Source organism: Ursus arctos, unplaced genomic scaffold (genome assembly GCF_023065955.2).
Source record: "Ursus arctos isolate Adak ecotype North America unplaced genomic scaffold, UrsArc2.0 scaffold_16, whole genome shotgun sequence".
Classification (NCBI taxonomy): Eukaryota; Metazoa; Chordata; class Mammalia; order Carnivora; family Ursidae; genus Ursus; species Ursus arctos.
This window is the reverse complement of record NW_026622830.1, coordinates 15765770-15780240: the sequence shown is the minus strand read 5'-3', so window position 1 is coordinate 15780240 and position 14471 is coordinate 15765770. Positions and strand designations below refer to the sequence as shown.

Sequence of the window (14471 nt, the reverse complement as noted above, 5' to 3'; positions counted from 1 at the left end):
ACGACCTCAAGGTTGTGAGATTGGGCTCCACATTGGGGGGGCTCCGTGTCGGGGCCTCTGCATGAGGCGGCTCCCTGTCAGACGTGGATATTGTTTAAGATTCTCTCTCTGCCCCTCCCTGCCACTCTCCCTCTCTAAAAAAAAAAAAAAAAAAAAAAAAAAAAAAAAAAAAAAAAAAAAGGAACCCCTCAAATGTCCCACCCTGGTCGCAGCCTGACTTTTATAGTATTTCTTTGTGTTTCTTTATAGTTTTATTGCCCAAGGACACATCCCTAGACCCTATAGTTTAGTCTTGACTGTATTTTTAAAAATGTGTATCTTTTAAGTGTCTACTGATTCCCTCTTCAACCCTTGCATTTTCTTAGCTTATCTTTTGGAAGGATCTGCAGCACTTGACCTGAAGAGTTTTCAAGAGTCTGGACCCTCACTCTTATTTTTCGTGTGTCCCCCTCCCTCCAGCCCCCTCCCTCCCCTCCCTGGATTTGGAATGACGCAGATCTGGGTTCCAGGCCCGAGTCTGCCAGTCGCTATGTGACCTTAGACAAGTCACTTCACCGCTTGGAAACTCTTTCCTCAACGGGCAGATGAGAGGGTGACCCAGAAGCTCTCTAAATCTTCCAGGTTTCTCAGGCTCCTCCTGCAAACACCATGCTTTTGTCCTGCAGTTTCTACTCAAAAGCGCCTTTACAGGGTAAGGATCAGAGAGGCCTGGTTCTGGAATCCAGCTTCCACTGGGACTAGCCCTGTGAACTTGGCCAAGTACTTAACCTCTCTGAGTTTTCACTTCCTCATCTACAGCATGGGGATTCTGGTACCTAACCCACGGAACTGGAGCAAGGCTTACATAGGATCCTGCCCTTCAAGCATTTAGTGCCTGGCACCCAGTATGTGCTAAATAATCGTTGGCTGTCATTGCTATTGTCGTTAGCTATTGTTTTTTAAGATTTTATTTATTTATTTGATAGAGAGAGAGAGAGAGAGAGAGGGCACAAGCTGGGGGAATGGCAGGCAGGGGAGAAGCAGACTCCCCACGGAGCTGGAAGTCCGATGCGGGACTGGATCCCAGGACCCTGGATCATGACCTGAGCTGAAGGCAGACACTTAACCGACTGAGCCCCCTAGGCGCCCCCACTATTGTTAAGGCTAACATATATTGGCTGCTTACTCTGTGCCAGGCACTATGTCCAGTGTCTTAAGATGTACTAACTCATTTAAGCCTGCCAACAGTGCCATGAGGCAGCCCCATTTCACAGATGAGGAAATTGAGGCTCAGAAAGGTGAAGGAACTTGCCCACAGCCACACAGATAGTCAGCCATGAACCTAGGCTGTCTAGATCCAAATCGGCTTGGCTAGCCACTGAGCGATACTGCCTCAAATACTGCTGCTCTCTAGAAGAATTTCCCCTTTGCTTGCCCAAGCCCTGAGAGAATTCCAGCAGGGGTGAGGATGGAGCGGTAGCTGAAGCCAGCAGGATAAACCCCAGGGGTGAGAAGGCGTTCCTACCCTAAAGTGAGGTCCCAGCTCAGGGCGTGAACCTGCCCCACCCCCACCTTTCTGATGGGTTGGTAGCCTGCTGAAGTGAACCTGGGAACAGGTGTAGACGATGAGGACAGCAGAGGAGCTCCCACCCGGTGGAACGGCCGGGGTGTTGCTGGGTGCTTGCCCAGAGCGGTCATCTGGGTTTCTCTGCGTGTGTGAACCGGAGCGGCAGGAGATGGGGATTTTGTGTGTGGAGACATCTGTCTGTCTGTCTCTGTGCAGAGGCAGTGTGGCCAGCCTGCCTGGGTTCCCATCCCATCTGTGCCACCCACTGGATATGTGACCCCAGCAAATGACTCACCTCTTTGTGCCTTAGTATCCGCGTGTATATAGAAATGGATAGGGTGACGATGGTAGCACCAGGCTGGCAGGCTTCCTCTGCAGGTTCAATGAGCTCAGCCAGGTAAGTGCCTAGAACAGTGCTGGGCTCTGAGAAAGGAGCAAGTGTCCAGCTTCTGTGTTTTCACAGGATTAAATGTGTAAAGGGTGAATTCCTGCATATGTCTGCGACGCACCTGAGGGTGCACAGTACGAGGGGTCTAAGGGGGGTGAGCTGTCCCTGTGGTTTGTAGGAGAAGGATGTGCTTGCGGGAGCGTGTGCGTGCCCGTGGGTGTGGCATGTGCACGCTGGAGGCATATGCATTCTGTAAACGTGTGAGGATGTGCACTGCGGACCCCTGTGACCACACCAACAAGCTCCCAGCCCCAGGACGAGTCACTGAGGCTCCGTGTGCCTCAGTATCCCCAGCTGTGCAATGGGTGGGGTTACCTCCTCAAAGGCAGTCGTGAAAACCATTGAATCCTGGAGGTGAGGCTCCCCACGTGTGTCAGCGCCCGCGACGTGGGGGAAGCCCCGTTGAGCACGCTGACAGTGGGGCGTACTTGTCGGCACTCCTGGGTTTGTAAGTGCCAAGACTGTTCGCGTGTGCCTCCCCCGGGCTGCCGCGGGTCCCAGCCTGCCCTAGGCACGTAAGCCCTTAGTCCAGTTTCTTTCATGGGACATCTGAGGCCCAGAGAAGGATAGGGCCTTACCTCAAGACACCCAGCACTCTGGAGGCGGAGATGGGGCCAGACTGGAGCCAAGCTCCCTTGTCCTTCTGGCATGGTGGTAAAGGCCTGTGCAGATCAGGCTTGTCCACCCCACCCCTCGCTGCCTCTGCCTGCCCCCCCTCCCCCGCATCCAGCAGGCAGCCGATCCAGCAGGAAGGTGTGTGCTTTGGCAGCAGGCACTGTCTGGGCCAGGAGGCTGAGGCTGGGTGACTGCCTAGGGTGGGAATTCCATCTGTCTGGGGAGAACCCCAGCCCGCAGCCCTTCACTGCCACCTGGCTCAGCGGCACCCTGAGGCTGAATTCTGCCTGGGGTTCTCAGAGGTCACTGGAAGAGGCGGCGGAAGGCTTACAAACGCTTCAACTTTGGGTTTTTTATATAACCTCTTTCTTGTAAGTCTCCCCCCTCCATTACAGATGTATTGCTTGTTATTTGTGAAGAATACAAGTAAGCAGAGAAGAGAAATTAAGCTCTTTCTTAACGTAGAAATACAGCAACTCAGAGACCAAAGGGGCTTTGAGAACACACATGCACGCACACATATAGACATCTGCATGCTCGTGCATGTGTCTGTACACACACACACACACACACGCATACACACAGAGAGCACGCTGTGTGCCAGGCACAGGTCTAAGCGCTCCACAAGTGTTAATCTGTTTAATCCTCATAACCGTGCTATAGGGTAGGTGCCATTATTACTTCTATTTTGCAGATGAAGCACAAAGTGATTGAGTAACTTGCTCAAGGGCACCCAGTTGGTGAGTGAAATAATGGGGATTTGAACCCAGATCCATCACATGGTAGTGACTATCCTCCCAGGCTTTTCCCCTTCGCATTGATATTGGTTTGGTTACAAAAACAGCATCCTTTTTATATACTAACAGGGCCCGGGGTTGGACTTGGATTTGAATCCTGTCTCTATGGCAGACAAGCTGGCTTGACTTGGGGCTTGTCCCTTCATCTCTCGGGCTCAGTTTCTTCATCTGTTAAACGGGGACCTACAGTATCTGCTTCTCAGGGTTGGCTGAGCTTGTGTGTGTGGAAAGCACTCAGCCCAGGCCTGGCACAGAGTAGGCGCTCATCAGATGGGGCCAGGTTAACTGTCTACTCTGAGGCCGGACAGCTTTGTAGGGAAAACAGAGAATACTCTCTGGAAGCAAGGTGGCTTCCATGCTGGGGTGGGGAAGACAGAGCGAGGGCGGGGGGTGGCATTTCCTCCCAGAGTCCCTGCCATTGCCACATCCCTACCCCAACCAGCAGCTCAGCCCCAGCCCTGCACACCCCAGGTGGAAGAGCAGACGGCAGAGGCCAGAGGCGCCAGAGGGCGGGAGGGGAAAGCCCACAGATGGACAGGCGGAGCCTCCTCCCATCCGAGTCTGGCCTGCTGGAAGGGGAGGGGGCTGTGGCGCCCGGACGGCGATGCCATCAGCTCCCAGGGGACCATTAAAGTCACCGCGCTGCCAGGCGGGCCAGGGTGTCTGCAGAGGTCCCTGCATCCTCGGCGCCTGCTGCCACCCGCCTGGGCTGCCCGGCCTGGGTACGCGCCCCTGGGAAGCTGCTGTCTGGTCTCTCGCATGCCTGTCTCTGGCTCTCTTCTCTGTAACTCCGTTTCTCCCTCTGTCTTCTCTGTTCTTCCTTCCCCCGTCTCTCTCTCCCTCTGCTTCTGTCCTATGTTCTTTTTCCCCTTTACTGTCTCCCATTCTCTTGTCTTTCCACCTTTCAACTTCCTTCATCCCTGTTCTCTGTACCTTTCTTTCCAGATGCCTTTTTGGTCTCTCTCATTTTCTTCCTCTCTGCTTCTCTTTTTCTCTTCCTCTTTCATCCTCTGCCATCTGGCTCTTCCCATATCTCACTCTCAACCCCCAAAATGCAGCAACTCGGGGACGAGAGGGTCCTGCGTGATGCCCCAGAGAAGGTTGCCCCTGCCCCTCTGAGGGCATCGATGGAGCCGTTTGGAGCAGGATTGGTGAAGAGGGTGCTCAGGCTGGACAGGACTGGTGTCTGTCTCCTGGGCTGATGGGATGGAGCCCTGCCTTTGAAGGAGTAGCACCATCTGCCTCACGTGGCCTGAGCAGAATCAGCTACTGTCCGGGCATTTCCCTCCATCGCCCAATACACTGAGTCCACGGGGTTGGGAAGGGCAGGGTGTCGGGCACCAGGACTAGAGCTGAGTCAGGAGATCTTTGCCCAGTTCCCAGGGGTTAGCATCCTCGGGGTGGCAATGCTGGCGAACACTCAGGGTTTGGTGCCCTCATGCCCACCCCCTCCAGGCAGCCAGCTCTGACTGCACGTGGTGACGTGTGACCCTTCCAGCCAGCCATGCCCCTGCTGCGCAGCACCGTGGGCCTGGCGGGTCTGCTCTTCTGGGCAGGCCAGACAGTGAATGCCTTGATGCCTAATACCACCCTGGCACTGGCCCGGACCAAGGGCACAGCTGTGTGGCCCCTGAGTGGCCTCGGGGTGCCCCGGTACCGACGGAAGCGCCACATCTCTGCCAGGGACATGAGTGCCTTGCTGGATTATCACAACCACATCCGGGCCAGTGTGCACCCACCTGCGGCCAACATGGAGTACATGGTGAGTTCCCACGCCCTCCCCTGTGCCCTTTCCAACGAATGACAGTCAATTCAGCGTGTTCTGGAAGGGCTGGACCATTCGCCAGCCTGGCCCCACTAGCCAGTATCTGGGTGTCTGGGTCCTGTGGAAAGGGCAGGAATTAGTCTACCCATTTTAGAGATGAGAAAACAAAGGCAGCTGCACAGGTCCTCCTGGGAAGCAGGGTCAGCAGACTGCTATGCAGGGAGCGTCCACTGTGTGCCTTGCCATAACCTACGCACAACCCTGAGCGTACTCCTTTTCTTTCAGGGTGGGGCTCATCACCTCCATTTTCCAATAAAGAAACTGAGATGCAGAGAATTAATTTCCAAAGGTCATCCAGCTGGGATTCTAACCCAGGTCTGCCGGCTGCTAAAGGTTGTAGTCTTAACAGATACTATACCCCGCCCAAGGATTTGGGCTCCCTGCTGGGGACCTGCAGGGGGTGGGTGGCTGGAGCTTTCCGTGGTCTGCTGGACACACAGACTGTACTCAGCAAGCCCGTGGAGGCAGAGTTTGGAGGTCTCCAGCTGAGGATAACTGGCAGCTGACCAGCTGCAGAAGCTATGTGTTCCCTTAAAGAGGCAGGGCCAGTGGCTGTCACCCCAGTCCCCCAGAAGCCAGACTCCGGGAGTGGAGGAGGGGAGGCTTTCTCCTTATCACAGTCCCTCCCCTAGGACCTTTGTCCCAAACCAGCCTGGAGAGATAGGCTTCTAGCCCACCCACAGATTTCTTTAAGGAAAGAGATTGTCAGTCCACCCCCTCCGAGACAAATGCGTGCTACTCAACAGCCTGAAAATTCCTATGCTTTTGCAATGTGTCCATTCACTTGTGTACGAGCTGCGGCTTGGAGCCAGGTCCATGCTAAGCCTCACGCACACTGCTGAGAACAGGACGGACAAGCGTCTTCCGTCATGGGGATGACAGAAAACATATCCACAACACAAGGTCTGGATAACATAGTATCCAGGAGGAATAAGGTGTTGGGGAGAGCCTGGGATAGGAGCCAGAATGGCTGGCAGCTGGAGGTGGAGCGTTGTTACTTTGTTCATTGAAGGACTCATTCACTTATTAGCACAGTGACTGGCACATGGAAGGTCCTTCATTTTTCAAACAAATGACACATTTATTGTGTGTGCAAGGCACTCATTCCAACAAGTGTTTATTCCATGCACGGTGGAACAGAGAGCAAAATGTCTCACCATGGACCCTGATAGGGTCAGTGAATGGGGGTGTGATGTTAGCATACTCCTTCCCTCAGTTTACCCCTTTGTTGCATGAAGGAAACATTCCTCTGCTTTCCCTAAGAGTGTGAATTGGACAACCCTGGGGCCATGTTTGGACCCCTCTCTTGGTATCCCTGTGTCTTCTTCACTAGCTGGCTTCTGCCCACAGGACAGGTATCCTGACAAAGCATCCTTTGCTCAAAGAAACTTCTCTCTCCCACCGCCTCCCCAAAAGTTCCAGTCCCCCGTTTCACATTCTCACACCCACCAGGATTGTAATGATTGCTTAATGTCTCATCTCCTTGCTAGGCTGTGAGTCCTGCGTCCCTAGAAATATTGTTCAATATTTGCTGAATGAACAAATAAAATGAATGAATGACTAATATCTCAGAGAATCCCCGGAAGTCAGAGTGGAAGGAAACTGGTATCTTTTTTTTAAGTGGTGTTTTTTTCAAGTTATGAAACTTGGGGCATTCACACATTGGAAAATTATGAAGCTGTTAGGAGGGGTAAGGAGGGTATTCTCTATGTGCCGAAGTTGAATAACCACTAAGTTATGTTTGGGTGAGTGAAAACAGCAAGGGGCCTGATAGAATGTCTGGTTAGCTGCTATTTGTAAAAAATAATAATGTAAATTTGTAAAAAATTTTGAAAAAAAATATTTTATATATACTTATGTATACTTAATCATATACAATTATATATACTTATATAATTATGTATGTGTGTATACTTGTACGGGTATAGAATATTTCTGGAAGAGGATGCCAGGAATCACAGTGATGGTTGCCTCTAAGGGGGCAGGGTGGCTGGGGGAGCAAGGAGAGGATTGAGATGAGAGACTTTGCACTTTTCCTCCTTTGGGCATTTCATATATTATATTTGTGCCTGTTTTCACTATTCAGAAAAAAAACATTTTGAATTCAAATATTTAATGTTAAAATTTGTTTTAAGAATACAACAACCATACTAAAAAGCCAGTCCCCTCCCCATCACCCCGGGCTCAGCCACTTCTAGGGACTGCTAACTCCCAGACCAAGAGCCTGGGACCCGCTCAGAGCAGAGAACCCCCAGCCTGAAGTCCAGTGGGAGGAAAGGGTGCTGGAAGAGGAGTCAGAGATCTGGGTGTGGGTCTTGGCTCTGGTGTGGACTGTGAAGTCCTAGGCCTTCTCTGACTCCCAGTGTTCTAAGCTGTCGACCGGATTTGGTGCAGGGTTCCAAGGAGACGGAGGACGAGTGGCACCAGGGCAATGTGTGTCTCTGGACGCGGCTGGGATGATGGTGGTTGTCACCCTGGGGAATCTCATGGCCTTTCTCTCCCCAGGTCTGGGACGAGCGGCTGGCCAGGTCTGCCGAGGCCTGGGCCACCCAGTGCCTCTGGGCCCATGGGCCCTCACAGCTGATGAGATATGTGGGCCAGAACCTCTCCATCCATTCTGGCCGGTGAGTGACCTTCTGCCCTTCCTTCACTCGGTCACTCAGCAAGGTCACCGAGCAAAGTGGTGGCAGGGCAGCTTCTCCACTCCCCAGCCGGCCTTCTCTCCCTCCCCAGGTACCGCTCGGTGGTGGACCTTGTGAAGTCTTGGTCTGAGGAGAAGCGCCATTACTCGTTTCCGGCCCCCAGGGACTGTCGGCCGTGCTGCCCCTGGCGCTGCAGTGGCCCAGTCTGCTCCCACTATACCCAGGTACCCCTCTGTCGGGACAAACAGCCAAAGGAGAGCAAATCCAGGTAGCTTAGAAGAAAAAGAATATGGCGGAACAGAAATGACAGAACAGAGGTCCTATGGACTTCCCTTCACACAATAAGCGTATTTCTGGAGAGCTGTGTGTAGACTGAGTTGAGCTGACTGGATCTTGTTTTGAGTGTCTTAGGTGGGCTGACCAGATTGTTTGGCCACCAAAATGGAGATGGGTGGTCTGACAAGTTCAAGAATGCTTCTGAATTCAATAGGGCCGAACTGTTTCTAGTATTTTCTGTCTTCTCAGGATCCCACTATCTTTATTTATTATTATTATTACTATTATTACTATTATTATTATTATTATTATTATCATCATCATCATTTTGAGTAGACTCCACACCCAGAGTGGAGCCCAGTGCAGGGCCTGAACTCATGACCCCGAAATCAAGACCTGAGCTGAGATCAAGAGTTGGACGCTTAACTGACTAAGCCATCCAGGTGCCCCTAGGATCCCACTATCCTAAAAAAATGAAATCTAAAATAAAATGACAAAAATTGTAGCATATTTTGAGACTTAATATTGAATATGTTACCATTTGTTACACATAAAAATATAACGCGATATAATGTTGCAGGAAATGGAACCAAAACTTCCCATTGTGGGACAAATATTTTCTTCCAGTCTGTCCATCTCTCTGTGACCCATGTGGAGTTAAGGTCAAAAATCCACATTGGAGACCCTCTAGGACACGTGAGGCCTAAATCAAATTGTCCTTCCTGATATCCCAGGAGATACTATTACCTTTATTTTACCAAAGAAGAAACTGAGGCACGTCATGGTTAATTGACTTGGTCAAAGTCACACACTAGGGATATTGAGATTCTGATCGAAGGCTGTTTAACTCCAAAGTTTGTGTTTTAACCTCCAACACAATAATGATTTTCAAACTGGTTGCTAGGGAAAAAAGAAAGAAAGAAAATTAATAGAAAGGTATAGAAAATATTAGCATATATTATATAAGAAAAGATTAAATGTTGGTTCACAAAACTTTTGTCCCAACTTTTGTGTGTGTGCATGTTGTACACTGAGTAAAAATTTAAAATTCATTCCTTACTGTTGGTGGTAGTAAAAAACAAAAAAGCTTGAGAAACATTATAGCACAATGTGTCTCCAGGAACATTGGACAAGCAGACTGCCTTCCCCCAGGAAGACCTCACCCACCCTGAACCATGTCCAGGAGCCTCCCAGCCCCCAGGAACCTGGGCCCCCCCGAGTCCATCTCAAAGCCTTCCCTGTCGCTGTCCTTCCTCAGATGGTGTGGGCATCCTCCAATCGGCTGGGCTGTGCCATCCACACCTGTGGCAGCATCAACGTCTGGGGCAACACTTGGCATCACGCCGTGTACCTGGTCTGCAACTACGCCATTAAGTAAGTGCAGCACTGAGACAGGGGGCTGTGGGACGGGGGGGGGGGGGGGGGGGCTGAGTGGAATGGGCAGAATTCCAAGAAAAGGAAGATGCCCAGGACACCCTGCCTTCTTCCATTCTAAGTAACCTCAATACCATACAATCTGGTAGATTTAGAGTCAATTAATACTTCTTCTTTACCCAAATCGCAAGAAGTGATTGGGAGATAGACAGAGGACCAAGTCAGGTGGATAGGCAGCCTCACGGATGAAGTCAATAGTAGAGAATATGGTTTCGATGTGCCAGACAAGCGGGCTTGCAACCATCTCACCCTCGAATTAGACCTGCACACCCACTGACTGGCAACACCTGAGAGCCACAGTCCTCTTCCAATGAGCGCAGCCGGCCCCTCTAGCGTGTCACAGGACGTAGAGCAACCAAGAACACGTGTTCCCTGCAGCCAGGCAGATCCCAAACGAAAGAAAAGGATAGAACAACTATGCTCAGCTCCTTCCTCCAGGCTCTCCAATCAGCTTCATGCGAGAGAGGTCAGGAGTGGCCTCTATACGCAAGTCTCTTGGAAACATGGAGAAAGAAGGATGGAAGTTCCCATCCAGCGTACGGTATACAGACTTGCCAACAATACTGATGCTCATATAAAAACAAGGACACATTCTAAGCAAACGTGATGTTTAGAATTTCAAAATTACATGCTGATGACCACCTTTTACTTTCAAGTAGCTCTTGACTGCTTACCAAATAGTTTCACCTCATTATCTCACTGAAGAGATGAAAGAGAAAGGAAGGAAGGAAAAAGGGAGGGATACTGGGAAAATATCCTCCTTTTTTAAGAATAAGAAATTGAGGATCAGAGAGGTTAAGTAGGGGCGCCTGGGTGGCACAGCGGTTAAGCATCTGCCTTCGGCTCAGGGCGTGATCCTGGCGTTATGGGATCGAGCCCCACATCAGGCTCCTCTGCTATGAGCCTGCTTCTTCCTCTCCCAGTCCCCCTGCTTGTGTTCCCTCTCTCGCTGGCTGTCTCTATCTCTGTCGAATAAATAAATAAAATCTTTAAAAAAAAAAAAAAAGAGAGAGGTTAAGTAATATACGAACGTCACAAAGCCAGGAGGTAGCAGAGCCGTTTGAAATACAAGTCTTGATTTCAAGTCTATGTTCTGTCTGCTATACTATTCCGATGTTCTGGAAGTCACTGGGAACCTGAACACAAATTCTCAAGCTATTTATTTGTTAGTGGTGACATCTATTAACAAAGTATCAGCCCAGCTTTATCAGACACAAAAATACAAAGCAAACTTCGTTACAAATAGCCTAAGGGACTGTTCCAACTTGCTGATACACTGAATTTTTGCAGCATTAACACTGTACTTGTTAAGATTTTTATGCTCTGGAGTCAAGACTCTCAGGGTTCAAATTTATGATTTAACTTAACTTCTATGTGCCTGTTTCTCCATCTGCAAAATGGGAATAAAATAGTACCTACTCACTGAGTTGTTGAGAGAAGTGATCTGACCAGGGTAACACCCCTGGGCTCATGACGATAGAATGCTTGTTGGCGCTTACTGCTCTGCCCAGATCTGGGTGTGATGTCCAGCTCTACCATGCGCATAAGAGGACTTTGTATAAGGCATCTCACCTCTATGGACCTCAGTCTCCTCTTTTAAAATTGGGCTGATCCTACCTGTGTCACAGATGATCACAGTACACAGTTAGTTGCCCATAGTACGTGCTCAATAACTGGTGGCTGTGGTTATAACTAGGTTAAAAACTCTTCGCGGGTGGGAAATAGACCTGATTCATTTCTATACCCTTTTACTACAGTGATTTCAACTCCCTCCCCTTTTTTTAAGCAAAACTTTTTTCCAAGTGGTTAAATTGAACAGAAAAAGAATGAAATTTATTCCATCACCCCCAGGTGTCTTCACTTCCCACATTCCCTGCCCCCAAACTTCCAGGAGCACCTTTTGAAAACTATACACTCACAGCATCTGGCACCAATCCTGATGCCCAAAACAGATGCTCTGGAAGTGTTTGTTGAATGAACAAGTGAATGAACCCTATATCAAACCAGAAATGCATACTCTTCTAAGCATTTCTTGGCTGACTTTACTTACAGTCATTCAACAATCGCTTTTGGAGAAAAAAAAATCCATTTCTGCCCGCAAAGAGGGTTCATATAAGGTGTGAGAAAAGAAGGCACTGGATTTGCAAAGATAACACTACAGGCCAGTGGTAAGATTACCAGGCAGGCATGAGCAAGGACTGGGGAGATGATTTTGGGACTTGAGAAAAGAAGGGAGAAAAAGAAAAATCTGTGGGCTGGGTTGGAGCAGAGAAATGTGGGAAGGTGGGGTATGTGAACAGGATTCACAGCTGCTGGAACAGTCTGGAATGCCAGACCAAAAGCTGCAGAAGCTGCATGTGCCCTTCTGGGGGGGGGGGGTCAGCAAACTAGGGCCCCATGGCAAAACCTCACCAGCTGCTTGTTTTCATAAATAAAGTTTTATTGAAACACAGCCACGCCGTTCATTTACATCTTATCCAGGGCTGCTTGCAATGCAATAGAGATATCCGGTCCACAAAACCTAACCCATTTGCTATCTGGACCTTTACCTAAAAAAATCTGCCAATATCTGCACAGGCGAGGGGAATCCAATAAAAGTTTCTGAGCAGGAGAATGTGATGACGGTGGCTGGTTGGTTTCTAACAGCTCTCTTGAGATGTAATTCACAGCCCATACAACTTGCCCATTTGACATGTACAATTCAATGGTTTTGGTATATTACACTATTAATTTGTTTTAATTGTGGTAAAATATCGATACCATCAAATTTGCCATCTTAATCATTTCGAAGTGCACACCTCGTGGCATTCCTTGCATTCACCATGTTGTACAACCATCCCACCATCTACTTCTAGAACCAGTCCATCATCCCAAAGAGAAAGTCTGTAGCCACTAAGCAATCACTCCTTACCCCTCTTCCCCCAAAAGGCCATGGTCTGTTGAGAGGACAAACTCAGGAGCAGGTAGGCTGGGTTTGGGATCTGGCCGTCGTGGAAATGGGCAGTGGTGGCCATGACGAGGCCTCATGGCCACGTGCCACCGTGATCAAGTATACTCGGCTTTTCATTACTCTAGCTCCTAGCCGCACAGCACTTTCCTAAGTTCTAAAGTGTTTGCACCTCGTTTTTGCAGATACCGTTTCATTTCATTATTTTATTCAGAAGAAATGAGGTGGTTTATTCTGTTACCAGCTGGCCGGTGGCAGAATCCAGTACCAGAACCCAGAGCAGCCCGGGTTGGGGACGGGAGGTCAGATGGAGGGAGCAAGAAAATCAACACTTACTGAAGAGTCACTGTTTGCCAGGCATGGTGCTGGGTGCAGGCACACAGGCCCCCATTATTTGATCTTTGCTGCCTCCCCGTGAGGCAGGGGAGTCTTCTCTTGGTTTTATGGATAAGAAACCAAGGCTTGCAGGTGTGACTTGCCCAAGGTCGATAGCCCATCATCCGCGGTGCTGAGATATGGAAACCTGTATGAACGCTGCCCACATTAACTCTCCTCTGTCCCCGTCTCCTTGGGACCTTTTCTCTTCCAGGGGCAACTGGATCGGCGAGGCACCATACAAGATGGGGAGGCCGTGTTCTGCCTGTCCCCCAAGTTACCGAGGCAGCTGCAGTAGCAACCTGTGCTTCTCTGGACTCAAATCCAATGGGCTCCTGTGGTTCTAACTCTTCCCTGGGCCCTGGAGGGGGCTCTGGTCCTCCCCCAAAGGCTCCCTCCCCAAAGACCAGGTGAAAGAATAATTGTTTTTGTAAGGGACATTATTGGGCTCTGTCCACTGATCTCAATTTTCCCTCGTGATTCCTTCCATTCCTGAAATGTCCAGCATGTGCTAGAAGAAAACACCTCCTGGCTGGCTTGCTTGCTTGCTTGCTTCCCTTCCTGCCTTCCCTCCCTTCCTTTCCTTCCTTCCTTCCTTCCTTCCTTCCTTCCTTCCTTCCTTCCCTCCCTCCCTCCCTCCCTTCCTTTTCTTCTTTTTCTTTCTTTCTTTCTTTCTTTCTTTCTTTCTTTCTTTCTTTCTTTCTTCTTTCTTTCTTTCTTCTTTCTTTCTTTCTTTCTTTCTTTCTTTCTTTCTTTCTTTCTTTCCTTCCTTCCTTCCTTCCTTCCTTCCTTCCTGCCTTCCTTCCTTCCAGCTTTCTTCTCTCTGGCTTCTGGGAAAGAGGCTTGCATCTTTCATAGACTCAGTGCTCAGAGAGCGGGGGCTGGATGGAGCTGACTCTCGGGTGCCCAAGCCCGCGTGTCTTTGTCCATCCAGTGAAGGGTATTTATTAAACAATCTTTAGCCTGAAACCCACTCTTGTTCATCCAATAACAGCCAACTTCGAGGACTCGGGGTTTGCTCCGTGAGTTGAGAACATTTCAGGTCCAAGCTTTAAAAAAAAATTAACTGAAATTGACTTGTGGATTCAGGCCCCCCTTTTACAGATGGGTGCACTGAGCCTCCAAAAAGGGGTCTCATCTACTGATAGCCACACAGCTTGTCCCCAACAGCACCCAGGTCGGAGCTCAGGCCCTGACAAGCCCTGCAGGCTGCTGGACCCCTCTCTGGGCGTCAGGACTGAGAGTGCAAAAGCAAACCTGGCCGGAGGGAGCTGTCGTCTTCTGGACCTGTCTTTTTCTCTATCATTCCACACGTCTGTCTGTCTGTTAGTCCCTTTCTCTCTGCCCCACACCCTCTGTAAAATCTCATTCTCATTCCCATAAACCATTTCCTCTCTCCCCACCCCGCCCCACCCCACCCAGATATCACGACACACAAAAGTCCTTTTGTTTCCAGAGATAGTAAAATCTCCCCCTCAGACCTTGCCCTCCAGCTGGGGCCCACTCCCTGCTTGGCCAGAGAGCACTCCATTCAAAGACCTGGGTGGAAAATGGGCCCCTACATCC

At 49.8% G+C, this 14471-nt stretch overlaps 2 protein-coding genes across 4 annotated transcripts in view; one reads left to right on the top strand and one right to left on the bottom strand.

Moving 5' to 3' along the window:
* FITM2 (fat storage inducing transmembrane protein 2) overlaps positions 1–14471 on the bottom strand; it is a 66860-nt gene that overhangs the window by 15372 nt on the left and 37017 nt on the right. For 2 of the 3 annotated variants that reach the window (XM_026503568.4, XM_048222149.2), the window contains one exon: positions 8897–9049. The exons of the other annotated variant lie outside the window; for it this stretch is intronic. The gene's annotated coding sequence lies outside the window, so the exon portion shown is untranslated. The remainder of the gene's footprint in view (positions 1–8896; positions 9050–14471) is intronic. 3 annotated transcript variants of the gene reach the window in all.
* On the top strand, positions 4911–13252 carry R3HDML (R3H domain containing like). The gene is made up of 5 exons (XM_026503569.3): positions 4911–5168; positions 7737–7855; positions 7965–8097; positions 9408–9523; positions 13120–13252. The coding sequence occupies exons 1-5, from the start codon at positions 4911–4913 to the stop codon at positions 13250–13252; spliced, it is 759 nt and encodes a 252-aa protein (XP_026359354.2).